Source organism: Eretmochelys imbricata, chromosome 16 (genome assembly GCF_965152235.1).
Source record: "Eretmochelys imbricata isolate rEreImb1 chromosome 16, rEreImb1.hap1, whole genome shotgun sequence".
NCBI classification, from domain to species: domain Eukaryota; kingdom Metazoa; phylum Chordata; order Testudines; family Cheloniidae; genus Eretmochelys; species Eretmochelys imbricata.
Window position 1 is genome coordinate 11,074,633 of NC_135587.1, and position 15,592 is coordinate 11,090,224.

Genomic DNA, 15,592 nt, shown 5'->3' on the forward strand with positions numbered 1-15,592 from the left:
GTACTGACCACATCGGCCCTACGCCAATAGCGTACCAGGCAGCATCAGACCTACTTTGTCTCTCAATCCTGGACGCTTCATGATTCAGGAGTTCTCCAGGGCTCTGGTGTCTACTGGCTCATCCTCTATTCTCTAGAGAGAGCTAAACAACATCCAGGGACCATTAAGAAATGCCAGTTATGTGCTGATGAATCATTGGGTACCAACTCCTCAGCATTCTTACTCAGGCAGACTTTGAAATGATGTAATGATTTACCAGAAGCTATTATTACTGACGTGCCTTTTTTCTGCTTTTTCTTTCCCATCATTGCTAATTGCCAGGATCCCTCTGTGTCAATAGAAACCTTCTTCATCATCATTCTTTCAGTAGTGTCATAGCCTCTCCATCGAAATCTTTACCATGCTATTGGTTGTGGGCTACTGCATAAAACATGTCATCTGTGCAGAGAATGATCCTTCCAATGTGTAGGGCGTTAGCCAAGAATGGGCCAGGCCATGTTCTCCAGCATAGGGCTATGGAGGAAACACTCAGTATGGAGTCCCCTCCTTCCTGCATGGAGGGGGTTGAGCAACCTTTCCCATTATCCCAGGCCATGGGGAGGCAGTGTTCTAAGCCAGTAATAACATGATCCTGCATTGATAGCAATGGGAGCTTTACCTGTGTAAAGGCTCTAAGAAGATGATTTCCTTGACTTTGCTTTTCAAAGTGTAACCCAGGCTAATGCAGTGTGACTTTTTGTCCCCTTCTAGTGGCATGTATAGAGGTTTTATGAGTCTACCCCTGCAGCTGAACTAGTAGACCTGGTCTTTTAGCTCAAGCAGTAAAGGCACATGGTTTTAAATACAGAGGTCTCGGTTCAGTCCCCCCAGATGATTCAACCGAGAATGTTCTTACCAAAGCAAAATATTTATTATCTTTCCCATTCTGTCCCTCCAGACAGGCCCCCTATTCTTATGTATTACAATGGAGGTAAAAGGCATACTCCTCAAAAAGTCCCTATTGACAGCTTTCCAGGGTGGAAAGGTGTGTCGAATAAGTAAATGGATTGGCAGGTTTATTGGGAGATTGCCCAAATATTACATATTTTTAAAGTGACCTTATCGAAATAAAATCATATCTTTTTTTTAAAAAAAGCCCTTGCCTGTATAACTATTAGCACATTAAATAAATAAAACAGAAAAGCTTTTATGGACCAAAGCCAGTGCTAGTGTAAATCACAATAGCTCAATGAGAGTCAATGCGTTAAGCCCATTTACACCAAGTAGACATCTTGCCCAACAATTCTAATTTTCTTACCACCAGTTATGCTTTTTGTTTACTCTTTGCACAAAGCTCATTTGGAAGGTGAAACTAGACTAGCCAATTTTACTTCCAGATTTTCCTACATGGGTACAGCGTTGTTATGTTTGGGTGTCCAACATTTCAAAAGAATATTTAAATTTGCAACAGTAATATAAGTCTGGGTATAAGCTGCTTTGTGGTGTCTTTTTAGAATACTTATGAACATGGCCATGGCTTTTAAAGAGGATGTGTCTGGCACTACCGACAGTAGTGCTAGATCCTTCACTGAGGACTGTATCCATATTCTTAGCCTCTTCATGCTGTTTATTTTTTAGCCTTTCATGGGGGACAACTACTGTGATGCCATCAATAACCGAGCCTTCTGCAACTATGATGGAGGGGACTGCTGCACCTCAACGGTCAAGACCAAAAAGGTAGGTCTGCCTTCCCCTCTCTTACCCAGAGCTCCCCAACAATGCAGGCTTAGGCTTGGACAGTAATTGGTGTCCAGCTGGAGATCCAGGATGTGGAGAGATCTTCAGCTGCACAAACATTTCCAGGGCCAATGAACATTGTCCTACCAAAGGCACTGAATTTCTGCTGGTTCATTTGAAAGTGCTCTCATTCTCCTTTGGTCTGCCTTTGTGTTTCCTATCCTAGTCTGCCTTAGGCCCGTACAGCAGGTGTTGTTACACAGGGATATTGCTTTACCTCCTTCGTTCTTGTTCTAAACCAATGGTTCCCTGGCTGCTTTACAGACAACTGCTGGCGCCCCCTCGAGACTGGTTTGGCGTGTCATCAGTAAAGCGGTCCGACGTCAGTTCTGACCCTGACTCTTGTGGGAATTACAGACAGGCACACTGAAAGGAGGATCTGCTGCATACAGTGTAGATTCCAAGGTCACTCACTAAGGGACTGACAGAGAATTTAGCCACATGTGTTCATGCTTACGTACTGAATTTTGCACAGCTCTTTACCTCTTCTTTGGGATTTGTGGTTGGGACAGAAAGCCAAAAATCTTGATACTAACAAGGGAGGTATCTTAGATGGAAGTATGCTAGGCTTAGTGTGTTTCAAGAAGGCCAGTCATACCTGTCTAAGGAAAGGCAGTCTGTATACCATACCTGGAGGACAAAGAGGATGTCTCTGCAGGGAACACAGTCTTTTCTAAGCTGGCCCTCAGCATGAGGGTCTTTTTTCATCTCTCCTTTGGTTCATTTGGCCATGTCTACCAATTCTGTGCTGTGGCATGTCTCTGGTATATCAGGGATCATTGGAAAGGGGCAGTGAGCAATGACTGGTGATAGGTTAATGTCATCTCTTGGTAGCAGCAGAGAAGGGATGGGGGTAGTGCTTTAATTTTCCTAATAGTGCCTCTTTTCAGATATTCGATATATCTTTGTTTTTAAAATGATTTGTGTGAACTGTTCAGGCAAAGGGGCAGCCCTGGCAAGGGAAGTTCTCTCTTTAGTCACAAATCACGTATTGCCTGGGCGGTGGCATGGGCATGATCGAGGATATCATGGGCAATTGCTTCCCAATTGATATCCCTCAACCCTTAACTGAACGGGCCACCTCTTGGGATGTAAGGGAGTGTTCAGTTTCCATGGCCTAGTCAGTCATTGGCCTCTCCGCTGGTATAGCCCAGCAAATGTGGCAGTAGGTTTAAGAGGGGGTACCTCTCCACAAGGAACTGGACTAAGACCTCCAAACTTATTCCATATAAGATACTAAGAGGGGAGGGAAGAGAGGTTGCAAATTACTATGCATTGGCCTGGCTCTGTTCCCATTGACTTTTGTGGGAGTTTTACCATTATCTTCAATGGAAACAGAGTTGGCCAACACTGAGGGCTTTTGAAAATCCCATCCTCAGTATTTCCTAATCATTCACAAGGGCCAACTCCTCAAATGAAGTGTTTTCTCCAGACACATGCACTCAGCTTTCAAAGACTTTTAAAACACAACAACAAGAACCCAGAAACCAAACAAAACACACAAAAGAAATGAGAAAACCAACCAAGTCCTAGGCTCTTCAAATCAAAAGTGAGATGGCCAGTGCCTAGTTTATTAAATTTATGGCATAATAATCTAGCAGCCAGGCACACAGCATGATGTAAAAGTTTCAGAGGAAAAGGGTCGTTTGAGGCCAGCAGTGTGTCTCATGCAGTTCAAAGGAATGGCCACCAGCTCACAGACACCTGTTTGAATTCCCATGCAGACACTCAGCCATATGGGGAAGTTAGTTGTTTTCCGGTCTAAGGGCCCTTGGCTGGAGAACAGATTTTAGGCATAGCTATTCAACTACAGTCTCCTCCTTTGAAGAGCATTATGAGTGGAATGTTAAAGGAGATATTCCAAAGGGAAAAACAATGAAAGGTGAGAGAAAAGAGAGATGCATAAAAATATTCCACATACCAAATCCTTCCAGCGCAATTTGTCACCTACTTAAAAGCCACAGCCTTAAAACACATTTTGGGTGTAAAGGCCAAAACCTGAAGGAGTTATAGGGAGGGGCAAACCCAGCTCTTTTAATTCCAGTACCAGATGATGGTGTACTTCTACGCAGTTGTTAGAAAGTGTTCAAGCATTTGAGGGAGACACCCACCTCTGCTGCCTGCTGTGTCAAATTCACACACTGCAGTCTCACAAGGTTCTTAAAAGAGGACTAGTAAAATATTGTGTATTTGCACCGCACCTTTCATCCCCAAAGATCCCAAGACATTTTACAGTCCCCACTGAAATACAGTCCCCTTTTCAGTCCTCACTGCAATATAGTCACCTCTGAGTGTTTAGCGGTGCACACCGCCACCACATTTTGTTTTTAAAAAGGAAGTAAAGAATCATTGCATATCCGATTGAAGCTGCAGGTGTTAACAGTCATGCCGAAGGCGAACTGAGGTCTTTATTGACCACAAACGGTCAAAAGTTTGGTTTTATGTCTCTTCCAAAAATAGTGGTATCTCCAGCTGCAAAGCAACCACATAGAGCTGGGCAGTATGGAAATAAAAGGTTCCACCAAAAAGTCCCTGGAACATTGACCCCTTTTCTGTTCACTTTCCACAAATGTTCACGCAATCGTGTTACACTGGTGTGAAAGTTCACAGAAAGGCAATTAAATTTGCATGCATAAGGATTGGCAGAAACCAAATTTTAAATTGGTCCACACATCTATTAGAACAACATGGCCTTGTGCGCTCCTCCAGTCAAGGAATGGAAACAATGCCATATGACTTACCAGACCAATCGCAACTCGGCTGAAATAATCAATAGTGAATACTTGCCGAGAACTGCTCACCATCAGTCCACAGAGTTTAAAATAAATCATGAAAGAACTGCATGGAATACTTTGATATTCAGTGAACACGTTCAGTAATATTGAGGTGAATACATTTTGAGGCGATTGCGATCTGTCATGGGTATTTAGTAAGCAGGGAAAGGATACATTCGTCAGATAAATGATTTGTTGTGCATTCCTGGATCAGCTGCAGTGTCCCACAGCACCATGCCCAGGAAAAGATTCTGGGAGAAGAGCACCGCCTAATGAATCATCAAACCACTTCCTGCAGCACCCTTTATGGAACCAGCCGACAGGCCTGGCAGTTAACAATCAAAGGTTGTGCACCTAAAACTCAGGTTCTAGTCTAGTAGGGACTGGTACACGTACAGACAGCATGGTAAGCCCCTGAGGGAAAGAGTATGGGGCACTGCTGGGCTGCCTGCCCCATTGATGACCCGGGAGTGGGTTTGAAGGACTCCATAGGGAAGGCCACCCAGCTCCCCTTGGCCAAAGGAAGGTCACCACAATGCATGTCCTCGAGGGAGAAAGAGCTTCTGTTGTGGATCCAGCGGGAACAAGGTCCTCCATTAAGGACAAAATAAAATCTCATTTCTTTTTAATGTCTGCAACCTCCTGACCTGGCACAGATTGCCAGCTTGCCCTTTGCCCAGCTGCGCTATAAAACTGCTTCTTGCTTTGCATCCCACAACACACAGAAGTAAGGTATTTATAAAACATGTTTTAGAAAAATATGGCACATTGTTAAAGTAAACAAGCAACTACCCAGGCATTTACTGGACATCTCTAGACTGGTTGTTGTCTGGAAGGACTTCCTGGTCGGTGTAACAGTCCAAGCTGATAGCATTCTGGGATCCCAGACAGCAAACATTAAGGCCAAATTCTGTCCCTGCTTCCATTTGTGCAACTTCTTTGGAGTAAGTAGAAAGGTCTGGGTAGAGCTGAGGGAGAAATTAGGCCCCAGAGGCCAACGAAGGAGTGGAAGTGATAGAAATTTCCCACACGCCCATCTTGCTGGGGTTATTTGCATCTTTTAATACCGAACATTAAAGCTCTTGGCATCCTTCCAAATGTAAGGCCAAATGCGCACAACAGCCTCACCTTCGATAATGCATGATTTAGCCCCAACAGCAGACTGCCTCAAATCCCACTATTAGGGCTCCTTTGATTTAGTGTCTGTTCCTTTCCTATCCCCTCATTTTATAGAATCATATTGAATCATAGGACTGGAAGGGACCTCAGTCCAGTCGCCTGAACTCAAGACAGGACTAAGTGTTATCTAGACCATCCCTGACAGGTGTTTGTCTAATCTTCTCTTAAAAAATCTCCAATGGTGGAGATTCCACAAACTCCCTGTGCAATTTATTCCAGTGCTTAACCACTCTGACAGTTAGGAAGTTTTTCCTAATGTCCAACCGAAACCTCCCTTGCTGCAATTTAAACCCATTGCCGCTTGTCCTATCCTCAGAGATTAAAGAGAACAATTTTTCTCCCTCCTCCTTGTAACAACCTTTTATGTACTTTAAAACTGTTATCATGTCCCTTCTGCATCTTCTCTTCTCCAGACTAAACAAATCCAATATTTTCAATATTCCCTCACAGGTCATGTTTTCTACACCTTTCATCATTTTTGTTGCTCTTCTCTGGAGTTTCTCCAGTTTGCCCACATCCTTCCTGAAAGGTGGCGCCCAGAACAGGACACAATACTCCAGTTGAGGCTTCATCAGTGCAGAGTAGAGTGAAAGAATTACTTCTCGTGTCTTGCTTACAACACTCCTGTTAATGTAGGCCAGAATGATCTTTGCTTTTTTTGCAACAGTGTTACACTCTAGACTCCTATTTAGATTGTGATTCCCTGTGATTCCCAGCTCCCTTTCCACAGTACTCCTTCCTCTGCAGTCATTTCCCATTTTGTATGTGTGCAATTGATTGTTCTTTCCTAAGTGGAGTCCTTTGTATTTGTCCTTATTGAATTTCATCCTATGTACTTCAGACCATTTCTCCAGTTTGTCCAGATCATTTTGATTTTTAATCCTATCCTCCAAAGCACTTGCAACCTCCCCCAGCTTGGTATCATCCACAGACTTTATGAGTGTACTCTCTATGCCATTATCTAAATCACCGATGAAGATATTGAACAGAACCGGATCCAGAACTGATCGCTGTGGGACCCCACTTGATATGTCCTTCCAGTTTGACTCTGAACCACTGATAACTACTCTCTGGGAATGGTTTTCCAACCATTTATGCACCTACCTGATAGTAGCTCCACCTTGGTTGTAATTCTGTACTTTGTTTATGAGAATGCCACGCAATACAGTATCAAAAGCCTTACTAAAGCCAAGATATATCACTTCTACAGCTTCCCACCTATCCACAAGGCTTGTTATTCTGTCAAGGAATTCTATTACATTGATTTGACATGATTTGTTCTTGACAAATCCATGCTGACTGTTACTTGTCACCTTAATATCTTCTAGGTATCTGCAAATTGATTGCTTAATTATTTGCTCCATTATCTTTCTGGGTACTGAAGTTAAGCTGACTGGTCTGTAAATTCCTGGGTTGTTCTTATTCTCCTTTTTATAGATTGGCACTATATTTGCCCTTTTTCAGTCCTCTGGAATCTCACCTGTCTTCCATGACTTAATTTCAGAGATCCTCCAAAAGTTCCCTAGGGAACTTTAACAACTCCTTGCAGTGTAACTACTCCCCTGTTGTGGGTGTGTTTTTTTTCTTCCCCCAGGATTTCTCCTGTCCAGTTGCCTTTCTCCTCCACTACTTTCCTCGTTTCTTTCCATTTTATGAGTTTTCGCTTGACAAGCATGGCAAGAAAGAACTTGTGCAGATCAAAATCATTTCTCAATGGGCCCTGGTCACATATTCCATTCTAAACTATCATTACGGACACTCTGTGTTAAATATTCTGCATCCCAGTCCCTGCAACTTGTTCAAGGTACACAACTTGAATCTAACCCAGAAGAATAAGCTCTTTAAATTCCGCAAAACTGGACGGTATTTGTAGTGCCACATTCTCCTCTCACTTACATCCCGGCCACTCCACTTCATCACAAGGAGGGTAGCCGCAGTGCAGTTGAAAGGAGAATCTGTCTCAGACAGTTTCACAGCTCAGGTTAGACATCAACCACTTTGCCCTAATGCCAAGGATACATCACCTTGGCACAAATCTCCATTTAGAATGCCAAATCTTCCGCCGATTGATGTTCCATTGAAACAGGTGCACACCATGGAGAAAAAACTACAAAGTGGCTCAGTGAAAAACAAATGAGGCCTAGTGCTGGATGGAGAACCTGGCACGGTTCATCCAACGTTTTGTTTATCCAAAACCCATGGAAACTTATCTGAGCCTCTTCACTCAAGAAACCAGGACATAAAGCAAAGGGCCTTGAGCAGACATATTGCTTTAATTTGCAGTAGTATCAGCATTGATTTCCAAGGAGTGCGTCCATCCCACCCCCCACCCCAAAGTGGGATCCAGTGGATCCCTACCCATCTTCTGTGGCCAAAAGTAAAAGTGACAATCTGTGAGTACTCTGGAGATGTAAATACCCAAGTCTGATCATCTCTGAAACATGGTGCTTTCTTGCAATGTTCCTATTCCTGCTCTTCTGCCTGAAGCCAACAGTCCTAACTGGCAGTGTTTAGAACGTGGGTATGAGAAAGCTCACACAGCCAGTGGACTAGCTGCCACTGAGGAAACGATGCTTATCCAGAAGAGTGGATCTCCCTGACATGCCACCTCCAGTGCCCCTGGCAGGCTGTTCCCGTTCACTGTAATTAGCTAGAGAGGTACAATATAGGGTGCATGAAGGAACAGAGGATGCAATATAAAAGCATTACTTCCTTTGTTTGGAAATGGTTCAGTGTTTAGTATGTGCTCCAAGTGCACTGTGTTATCCAGGCATTCGGGTGAACTTGCTTACTTGTTATGTTTGGTCCTGGCTAGCAAGTGGTTGTGTGACATGTGAGGGCAATTTTGGTCATGGGTGGTTGAGTGGCCATTTCAGGGCTCAGAGTTGGTTTGCCTAACACCAAAAGGATCCTTTTCCAGACAGCAATACATTAAACACAGTGATGGTTGCAGCCCGTGTTGTCTATCCTGAGAGCAAATTCTTGGTTGGTATGAGAAATGCTGTATGTTTGTGGGAACCCCAGAACACACAGCAATCCCTGGAGAGCTGCTAACTGTTTGCTCAGCCACCCAACCTTGCTTCATTAGCAAGTGTTACAGAAACCAAGGAACAGGGCTTTCCTTTCTGCACACCAGCTATTTGCCTCTGGGTGGTCAGGCTGCTCTGAAATCTTTGGTGCTTATTTAGACTAATTACATTCATGTTTTCACAATCAGTAGCACACGGATTGGAAGCACAGCTGATTGCGGAGCGGCAGAGCTGCTTGCTTTCACACTCCGTGTGGTTTGCCAAACTGGCTCCCTTGCTCATTTCAGCCCCTCGACTGTCAGCATTACGAACGCAGATGAAGAGCAGGGAATTAAAGTAAGTTACTGACCTCCTTATTTCATCCTCCCCTACTCTAGGGGGATGTCTACACAGCAACTAGACACGTGCGGCTGGCCCGTCTCAGCGGACTTGGGTTCGTGGGGATCGGGCTGAGGGCTGTTTCATTGCAGTTAGACTTCCAGGCTTGGGCGGGAGCCCGGGCTCTCGGACCCTGCGGGGTGGGAGGATTCCAGATCTTGGGCTCCACCCCAAGACCGGAAGTCTATACTGCAATGCAACAGCTCCATAGCCTGAGCCCTGTGAGCCCAAGTCAGCTGGTACAGGCCACCCATGGGTTTTTCTTTGCCACGTAGACAAACCCTCTAGGGCCTGACACTACTCTCATGCTGGGTCTATGTCAATGTAATTACATTCATTTCAGTGGAGTTACCCCTGATTGACACCCCAGGGTGAATGAGAGGCGAATCGGGCCTGTTGAGTTCAATGGGGTAACTCTTGATTTACATCAGGATGAGTGAGAAGAGAGTCAGGCCCATGAACATCAATGGGATAGTTCTGGATGTACAACTGTGGGAGAGGCAAGTCAGGCCTCCTCAACCTTACATACCGTCCTTTGGGCCTCTGAGGAGCTTTAATCTCTCCTTTTCCAGGCCCTGAGGGGGCATTGACCTGGTTTGGGAGTGAACCCAGCATACCAACCCAAAGAGTTAAAAGTCAATTTTTGCCACGTAGACATACCCTCTAGGGCCTGACACTACTCTCATGCTGGGTCTATGTCAATGTAATTACATTCATTTCAGTGGAGTTACCCCTGATTGACACCCCAGGGTGAATGAGAGGCGAATCGGGCCTGTTGAGTTCAATGGGGTAACTCTTGATTTACATCAGGATGAGTGAGAAGAGAGTCAGGCCCATGAACATCAATGGGATAGCTCTGGATGTACAACTTTGGGAGAGGCAAGTCAGGCCTTCTCAACCTTACATACCGTCCTGTACTGGGCCTCTGAGGAACTTTAATCTCTCCTTTCCCAGGCCCTGAGGGGGCATTGACCTGGTTTGGGAGTGAACCCAGCATACCAGCCCAAAGAGTTAAAAGTCAATTTTTGCGTCATCTTAGAAAAGCCCTGGTGACCTAAATGCCAAAAACCAGGGAGAAGAAAAGTACAAGACGTGTTTGTGCTTAAGAGCCCTGTTAGGGAACAAAGCCCCCACTTGGTGTGTGAACTCTGAGGGTACCGGGGGGAGGTGAGCGGCCACTGAGAACGGCTTGCCGCAGCCTGCCATGCTTATCTTGACCCAGCACTTTTATCCATAGGAGGGGAGATGGACGTGGGGGTTCTTCATACTTCCAGAGTTAGTCACATCAGGGAGATTTTGCAAACATTTCAACTTCTATCTAGCAACACGCTGTTTCCCGACATGCGACGCTCCTCCCCACCCCCACAGCAGCACTTATGCCAGTGTAAATCAGCCGCAAGTGCATTGAAGCCACAGTGTGAAGCGGGGGTGGGGGAGAGGGTGTGGAGGGCTAAGAATCAGGCTATTTGTGTTACTGTTCTCCCGTCCCTCTCGGTACCTGCCTGGGATTTCACCCTGGGAAGGAGGCGAGTAATACCCTCAAACGCATTCCCATCTGTTTCCTCCAGATTGTCCTTTCTCAGCGATTCTCAGTGGGTTATCTGAGTCTGGATAGCATTAGCTGTGTGTCAATCCATAGCTGCACCATGAGGAGGACAAGCTGCCTCTGGTCCATTTAGTTGACTGGATCCCAGCCATGCATCAGTGTCTCCTGTCTTTGTGCTGTCTCCTCTAGGACTCAGAGTGCCATGCTTCTTCACCGTCGGAACAGGACCTGTCATGTAATATATGGGCGCAGAAATTAAGGGCCGGATCGCAAGCCTACTGAAGTCAACAGAAAGATTCCCATTAACTTCAGCAGGCTCTGGATAAGGCTCTTAGATCAGAGATTGCAGAGATTTAGTTGGGGATTATGTCCTGCTCTGAGCAGGGGGTGGGACTAGATGACCTCCTGAGGTTCCTTCCAACCCTGATATTCTATGATTCTAAGAGGGTTATATCCCTTCTATAGCCTGTGATGGATGTAAAGTTGGCTACAAATTATATGGAGTTTTTAGCTCAAAGAAAGGGGGACAAACAAAAAATAACTTCTAGTTGTGAACCACAAATAGATCCTCTGAGCCTTGGTGTCACAGAGCTGACAGAGAGGTTTGAAAGGGTGAAATGTCCTCATACAAGTGGTCTCTCTCTTTTTCTATGTCTGTCTGTCCTCTCCCCCTCCAATGAAGCTGGAAGGCAAGAAATTTAAAACTGATGAAAGGAAGCAGTTTTTACACATCATATCATTTAACATGTGGAACTCACTGCCACATGATTTTATTGAGACCGAATGCTCGGTAAAATTCAGAAAAGGATTAGAAACATAAGGATTTATCTACATTTGAAAGATAATTTGGATTAAGGTGGGATGTGAATTTAAAATGCAATATTGATTCTTGAATAGCTGTGTGTGGATGCTCTAATTCCAGAATAATGTTTGCTCTGTGTTCTCCATGTCTCTTTGTCAGGCTTAGCCTATGTGCATGATGAGGACAAGGTGCCTTTGATTCCTTTTGTTAACTGTGTGTGTGCATTAAAGACAGACCCAAGAACCAACATACAGATTTTGACCCAAAATTCCCCAGAGTTCTGTGCTAATCCGTCCTGTGGTTTTTGGTTCTGGCCCATCTCTCAGATATTTGTGCATGTGTGTGTGCATTCAAGATGGGCTCAAAGACCAGCATTCCGGTTTTGATCCATATGTCCCTGGAATTCTTTGTGGTTCGGTCCTTTGGTTTTGGTTCTGGCTCATCTCTCATATGCTAGTGTGTGTATATGTGTTATGCGCTCTCATTTCTCTCCCCTAACCCCTTTTCCATGTCCCCTCTTGGGCTGTGGTGTTCTCTGCCTACATCAGTTTGTTTGTGGATACAGTATCTTTGTCTGTTTCACAACAATCACTGAGCCAAGACCTGAGTTTTTAACATTCTGTCTTTCTCCTGCTACAGCAGCATTCCTGGGTGTTAGGCATCAACTGTTGCAAGTGAGACACAAGGGAGCGCAGGTCTTGGTAGCTAAATGAAGGAAAACAGATTTGTTTTTAAATGTATAATGTCTAGATTAAATGCATATATTTGGACATGTCAGTGCTAGTCATATATTCTGTTAATGACTTGGGACCTTAAAGAGCTATCTGGAAAAAAAAATCCAGTTCATTTTAGAGTGTGTTTTTCTGGGCTCAAGCACCTAACCGGAGCATGGCTCAGTGAACAAGGAATGGAAGGCAGCTTCTTCTTAATGTTGTTTGTTTGTATTGCTGTAGCACCTAGGAGCCCGAGTCATGGACCAGGCCTTTGTTGTGTCAGGAAATGTACAAACACAGAAGGAGAAGATAGTCTCTGCTCCCAAAGAGCTTAGGGCAGGATTTTTAAATGTCTGTGGGAATTAGGTAGCTAGTAACTTTTTGAAATCTACTTGGTGCCTTTCTGCACCTTTAGGTGCCTAAATACTTGTGAAAATCTTGGGGGCTTGGAACAACCATATGTTTTAATTGTTATTTCTCTGTGAGAACGCAAGCCTTGCTTCTCTGCTCTTTTGGTGCTGAAGTCATGAGATTAGCCATGCATGTTTGAGTTTACCTGTCCTCATTGCCTTTTTCTTCCCTATCAATGAGCGATTGGCTTACGCCCTGAAGCATGAGCATTTAAAGATTTGTATCCTGTCAGATAGGACTGTGGATGTTCTCTTTATCCATATAAATGTCCAGTACATCGTTATACAATGTATAATTATCCCGGGAGTCTCGCTGCTGTTAAGATATCATTGTGGTGAAGATTAGACAATGGGAACATTACATTAGATAGGATAAAAATATGTAAGGGGTATAAAGAGACGAACACAACCGTTCACTGGATTAGGAGGAAAGTCCCCTTATAGCCATGTTGTTCCACTGCAGAGAACTTGCACTTTCCTCTGAAGCATCTGTTGGGGACAGACTACTGGCCTAGTTGGACTATTTCAGTATAGAATCCTATAGGGCAGACTGTAGGGTTCTTTTCGGACAACACAGAGGAAGACATTCCCTCTCCAGAGGCTCTCACGGTACAGAGGGATTATTCTCTTTCCGCAGATTGATAGAGTTTTAAGGCCAGAAGGGACCATTAGGTCATGTAGTCTGACCTCCTGTATATCGCTGGCCGTTGCATTTCACCCTGTATTGAGACCTGAGATTGTCCAGTTCTGATTTCACGCGTCCTTGTAATTGTTGTTAGAAAGCAAAGAAGGAGGGGCCGATGGAGGGGGGAAAGCTATAAGGAGAGGCCCACTGACTTCATTTCAAAAGAACACCAGACTGACATCAAACTGTAACGAACTCCAGAGAGCCAGGAAGTTCAAAAGTCAATATTTCAGCACAGCCCTGTGAGGTGCACACAGGGAAATTACATACCTGTAACATGCTTCTTTGAAGACATCATCTTCCAGGGTTCTCATTCTTGACTCTGGAGTTCCAAAGAGTGACAATGTTGCACTGATGGTATCTCTAAAGGAGCATTATCCCCAGTTTACAGGGAGAATAACTGAAACACAGAGACAGAAGAGCTTGGCCAAGGCAAAACAGTGAGTCAGCAGCAGTCAGGAATGAACTTCAGGTCTTCACTCTACCCAGTAGACTCCACCATCTCATTTCAGAATATTTGGGACATTGTAGTTTGCAGTAGTCCTGCCCTGACTGGTTTAGGGATGGACCAAGTTGTAGACTATGGGTAAAGGTATTTACTATCAAACCTCAGTGTGTTAACTGGGAATTCTTAAGTAATTAATATAATTAATACACCCTTACACGCCTGAAAGCTCATTGCTTTACTGCCTTAACTTGTGCCTATGCCTTACCTAGCAAATACTTATACCTTTAGGCTACAAAGTATCCTCTTAGCTCTTCCTGTTTTCTCCAGTTTCTACAAATTCTCTGATTTCTATTATTTGAATTTATTTATTTTTAGACTCTTGACATTTCTCTTCCCTTCACACGTGTTGCAGTCACTCGGTCTTTGATTCAGTTCTTTGGGCAGTGCCACAGTTTGACCCCAAACCGGGTCCCGACTCCACCTGAACGGTTAAGGTTTGTGAAGGTGAAGTCAGATGCGCTGGGTGGAGGTGCTGGAGAGCACTGAATCCGTGCCCGGCGTTGGCTATCTGAGCTCTTTTCTGAGCTGCATTGTGTCCCCATCTCAGGCTGCCTCGTTGTGAAATAAAGATTCCCACCCCCCCCCGCCCCACCCACCCATCTGCCCTGTGCGTGTGTGTAAAGAGAAAGGCACATTGTACACAGACACGCAGGGACACGTACGGAAGGGATAGCTCCATGGACAGAAATGGTAACTATGTGTGTAAGTGCATGGTCCACATTCTTCCATGTGCCAGTGATGGATGGATTCAGATAGGGAACAGACAGATCCGAGCTGTATGGCCTGGAGAAAAGTGCATATAAAACAAGGAAGCAAACATGTGGAAGCAGAGCCAAGCGAATGAGAGTGAGCAAATGCTTGCTGTACTTGCCGAGAACATTTGAACAGGTTGCAGCACTGTCCTGGAAAGGGTTGGGGGAGGGGAATTAGGTCATTAACTCTGTCTGCGCAGATGGGAGAGACTCTTGGGAATTCACTTCAGGCAAGCAGGACTCTCCCCCACCCCCTTCTCTTTATGTAAATGCCATGATGCAATAGGCTGAAATCAACGTCTGTTAGCCAAGCACTCCAGGCTGTTACTTCGACTACTGCACGCTCTTCTTTAAACAGACAATGAGGAGATTTTATTTGCACAGAGCAATATCTCCCGCTCCCATTCCTTCCAAGTTTCCCACCCACTCAGTTGTTGGGCCTCTGTACTTTGAAAACACCAAACGTTTAAAGGCTCGCTCTTGGTGAAACCCAGGCACCTTTTCATCATTGTTTAAGTGCTCAGTGATGGGTGGGGTACAGGGCCTGCCCCGAGGAATTTAGCCCAAGATTTTCAAGACTAGGGGCATGAAATTATCCACATGACTGTCGAAAAGTGTGTTTCCTTGTGCACTTCCCTGTGTTTTTGCCTCTATCCCATAGGTTATTCCTTTCCCTATGTCCTGTGACCTACAAGCAGAATGTGCTTGCCTAGACCCCAACGCTCAAGAGAACAGTCAGAAGGATGTACGCAGCTTCAGTCGTGGGTAACGTCCGGCAACATGGAATGGACGATCACACCGCTAAAGGCAGGCTCGGAGAGACACCACATCCCTTTTTGGTATTGTCTTTAACATTTAGCTGCTCAACTGGATGGCATTTCTGCACCAGGGACCTTTAGAATTCAACCAGTCTGCCTTTAATTTTTGTCCAAGGAGAACTCAAAGTGGGGGGTTATGTATTAAGTATATCTTAAATAGCAAAAACAACAAACAAGCAAAAACAAAGAGTCGAGTCAAGACTTTTAAGTATCAAAACAGCA

General features: G+C 44.7%; 1 protein-coding gene across 1 annotated transcript in view; it reads left to right on the forward strand.

Moving 5' to 3' along the window:
* Positions 1–15,321, forward strand: part of PAPPA (pappalysin 1) — a 213,735-nt gene extending 198,414 nt beyond the window's left edge. The window contains exons 21-22 of the mRNA XM_077835969.1: positions 1,618–1,716; positions 15,214–15,321. Coding sequence (XP_077692095.1) covers positions 1,618–1,716; positions 15,214–15,321 — 207 coding nt within the window. The remainder of the gene's footprint in view (positions 1–1,617; positions 1,717–15,213) is intronic.
* Positions 15,322–15,592: the final 271 nt, after the last annotated feature.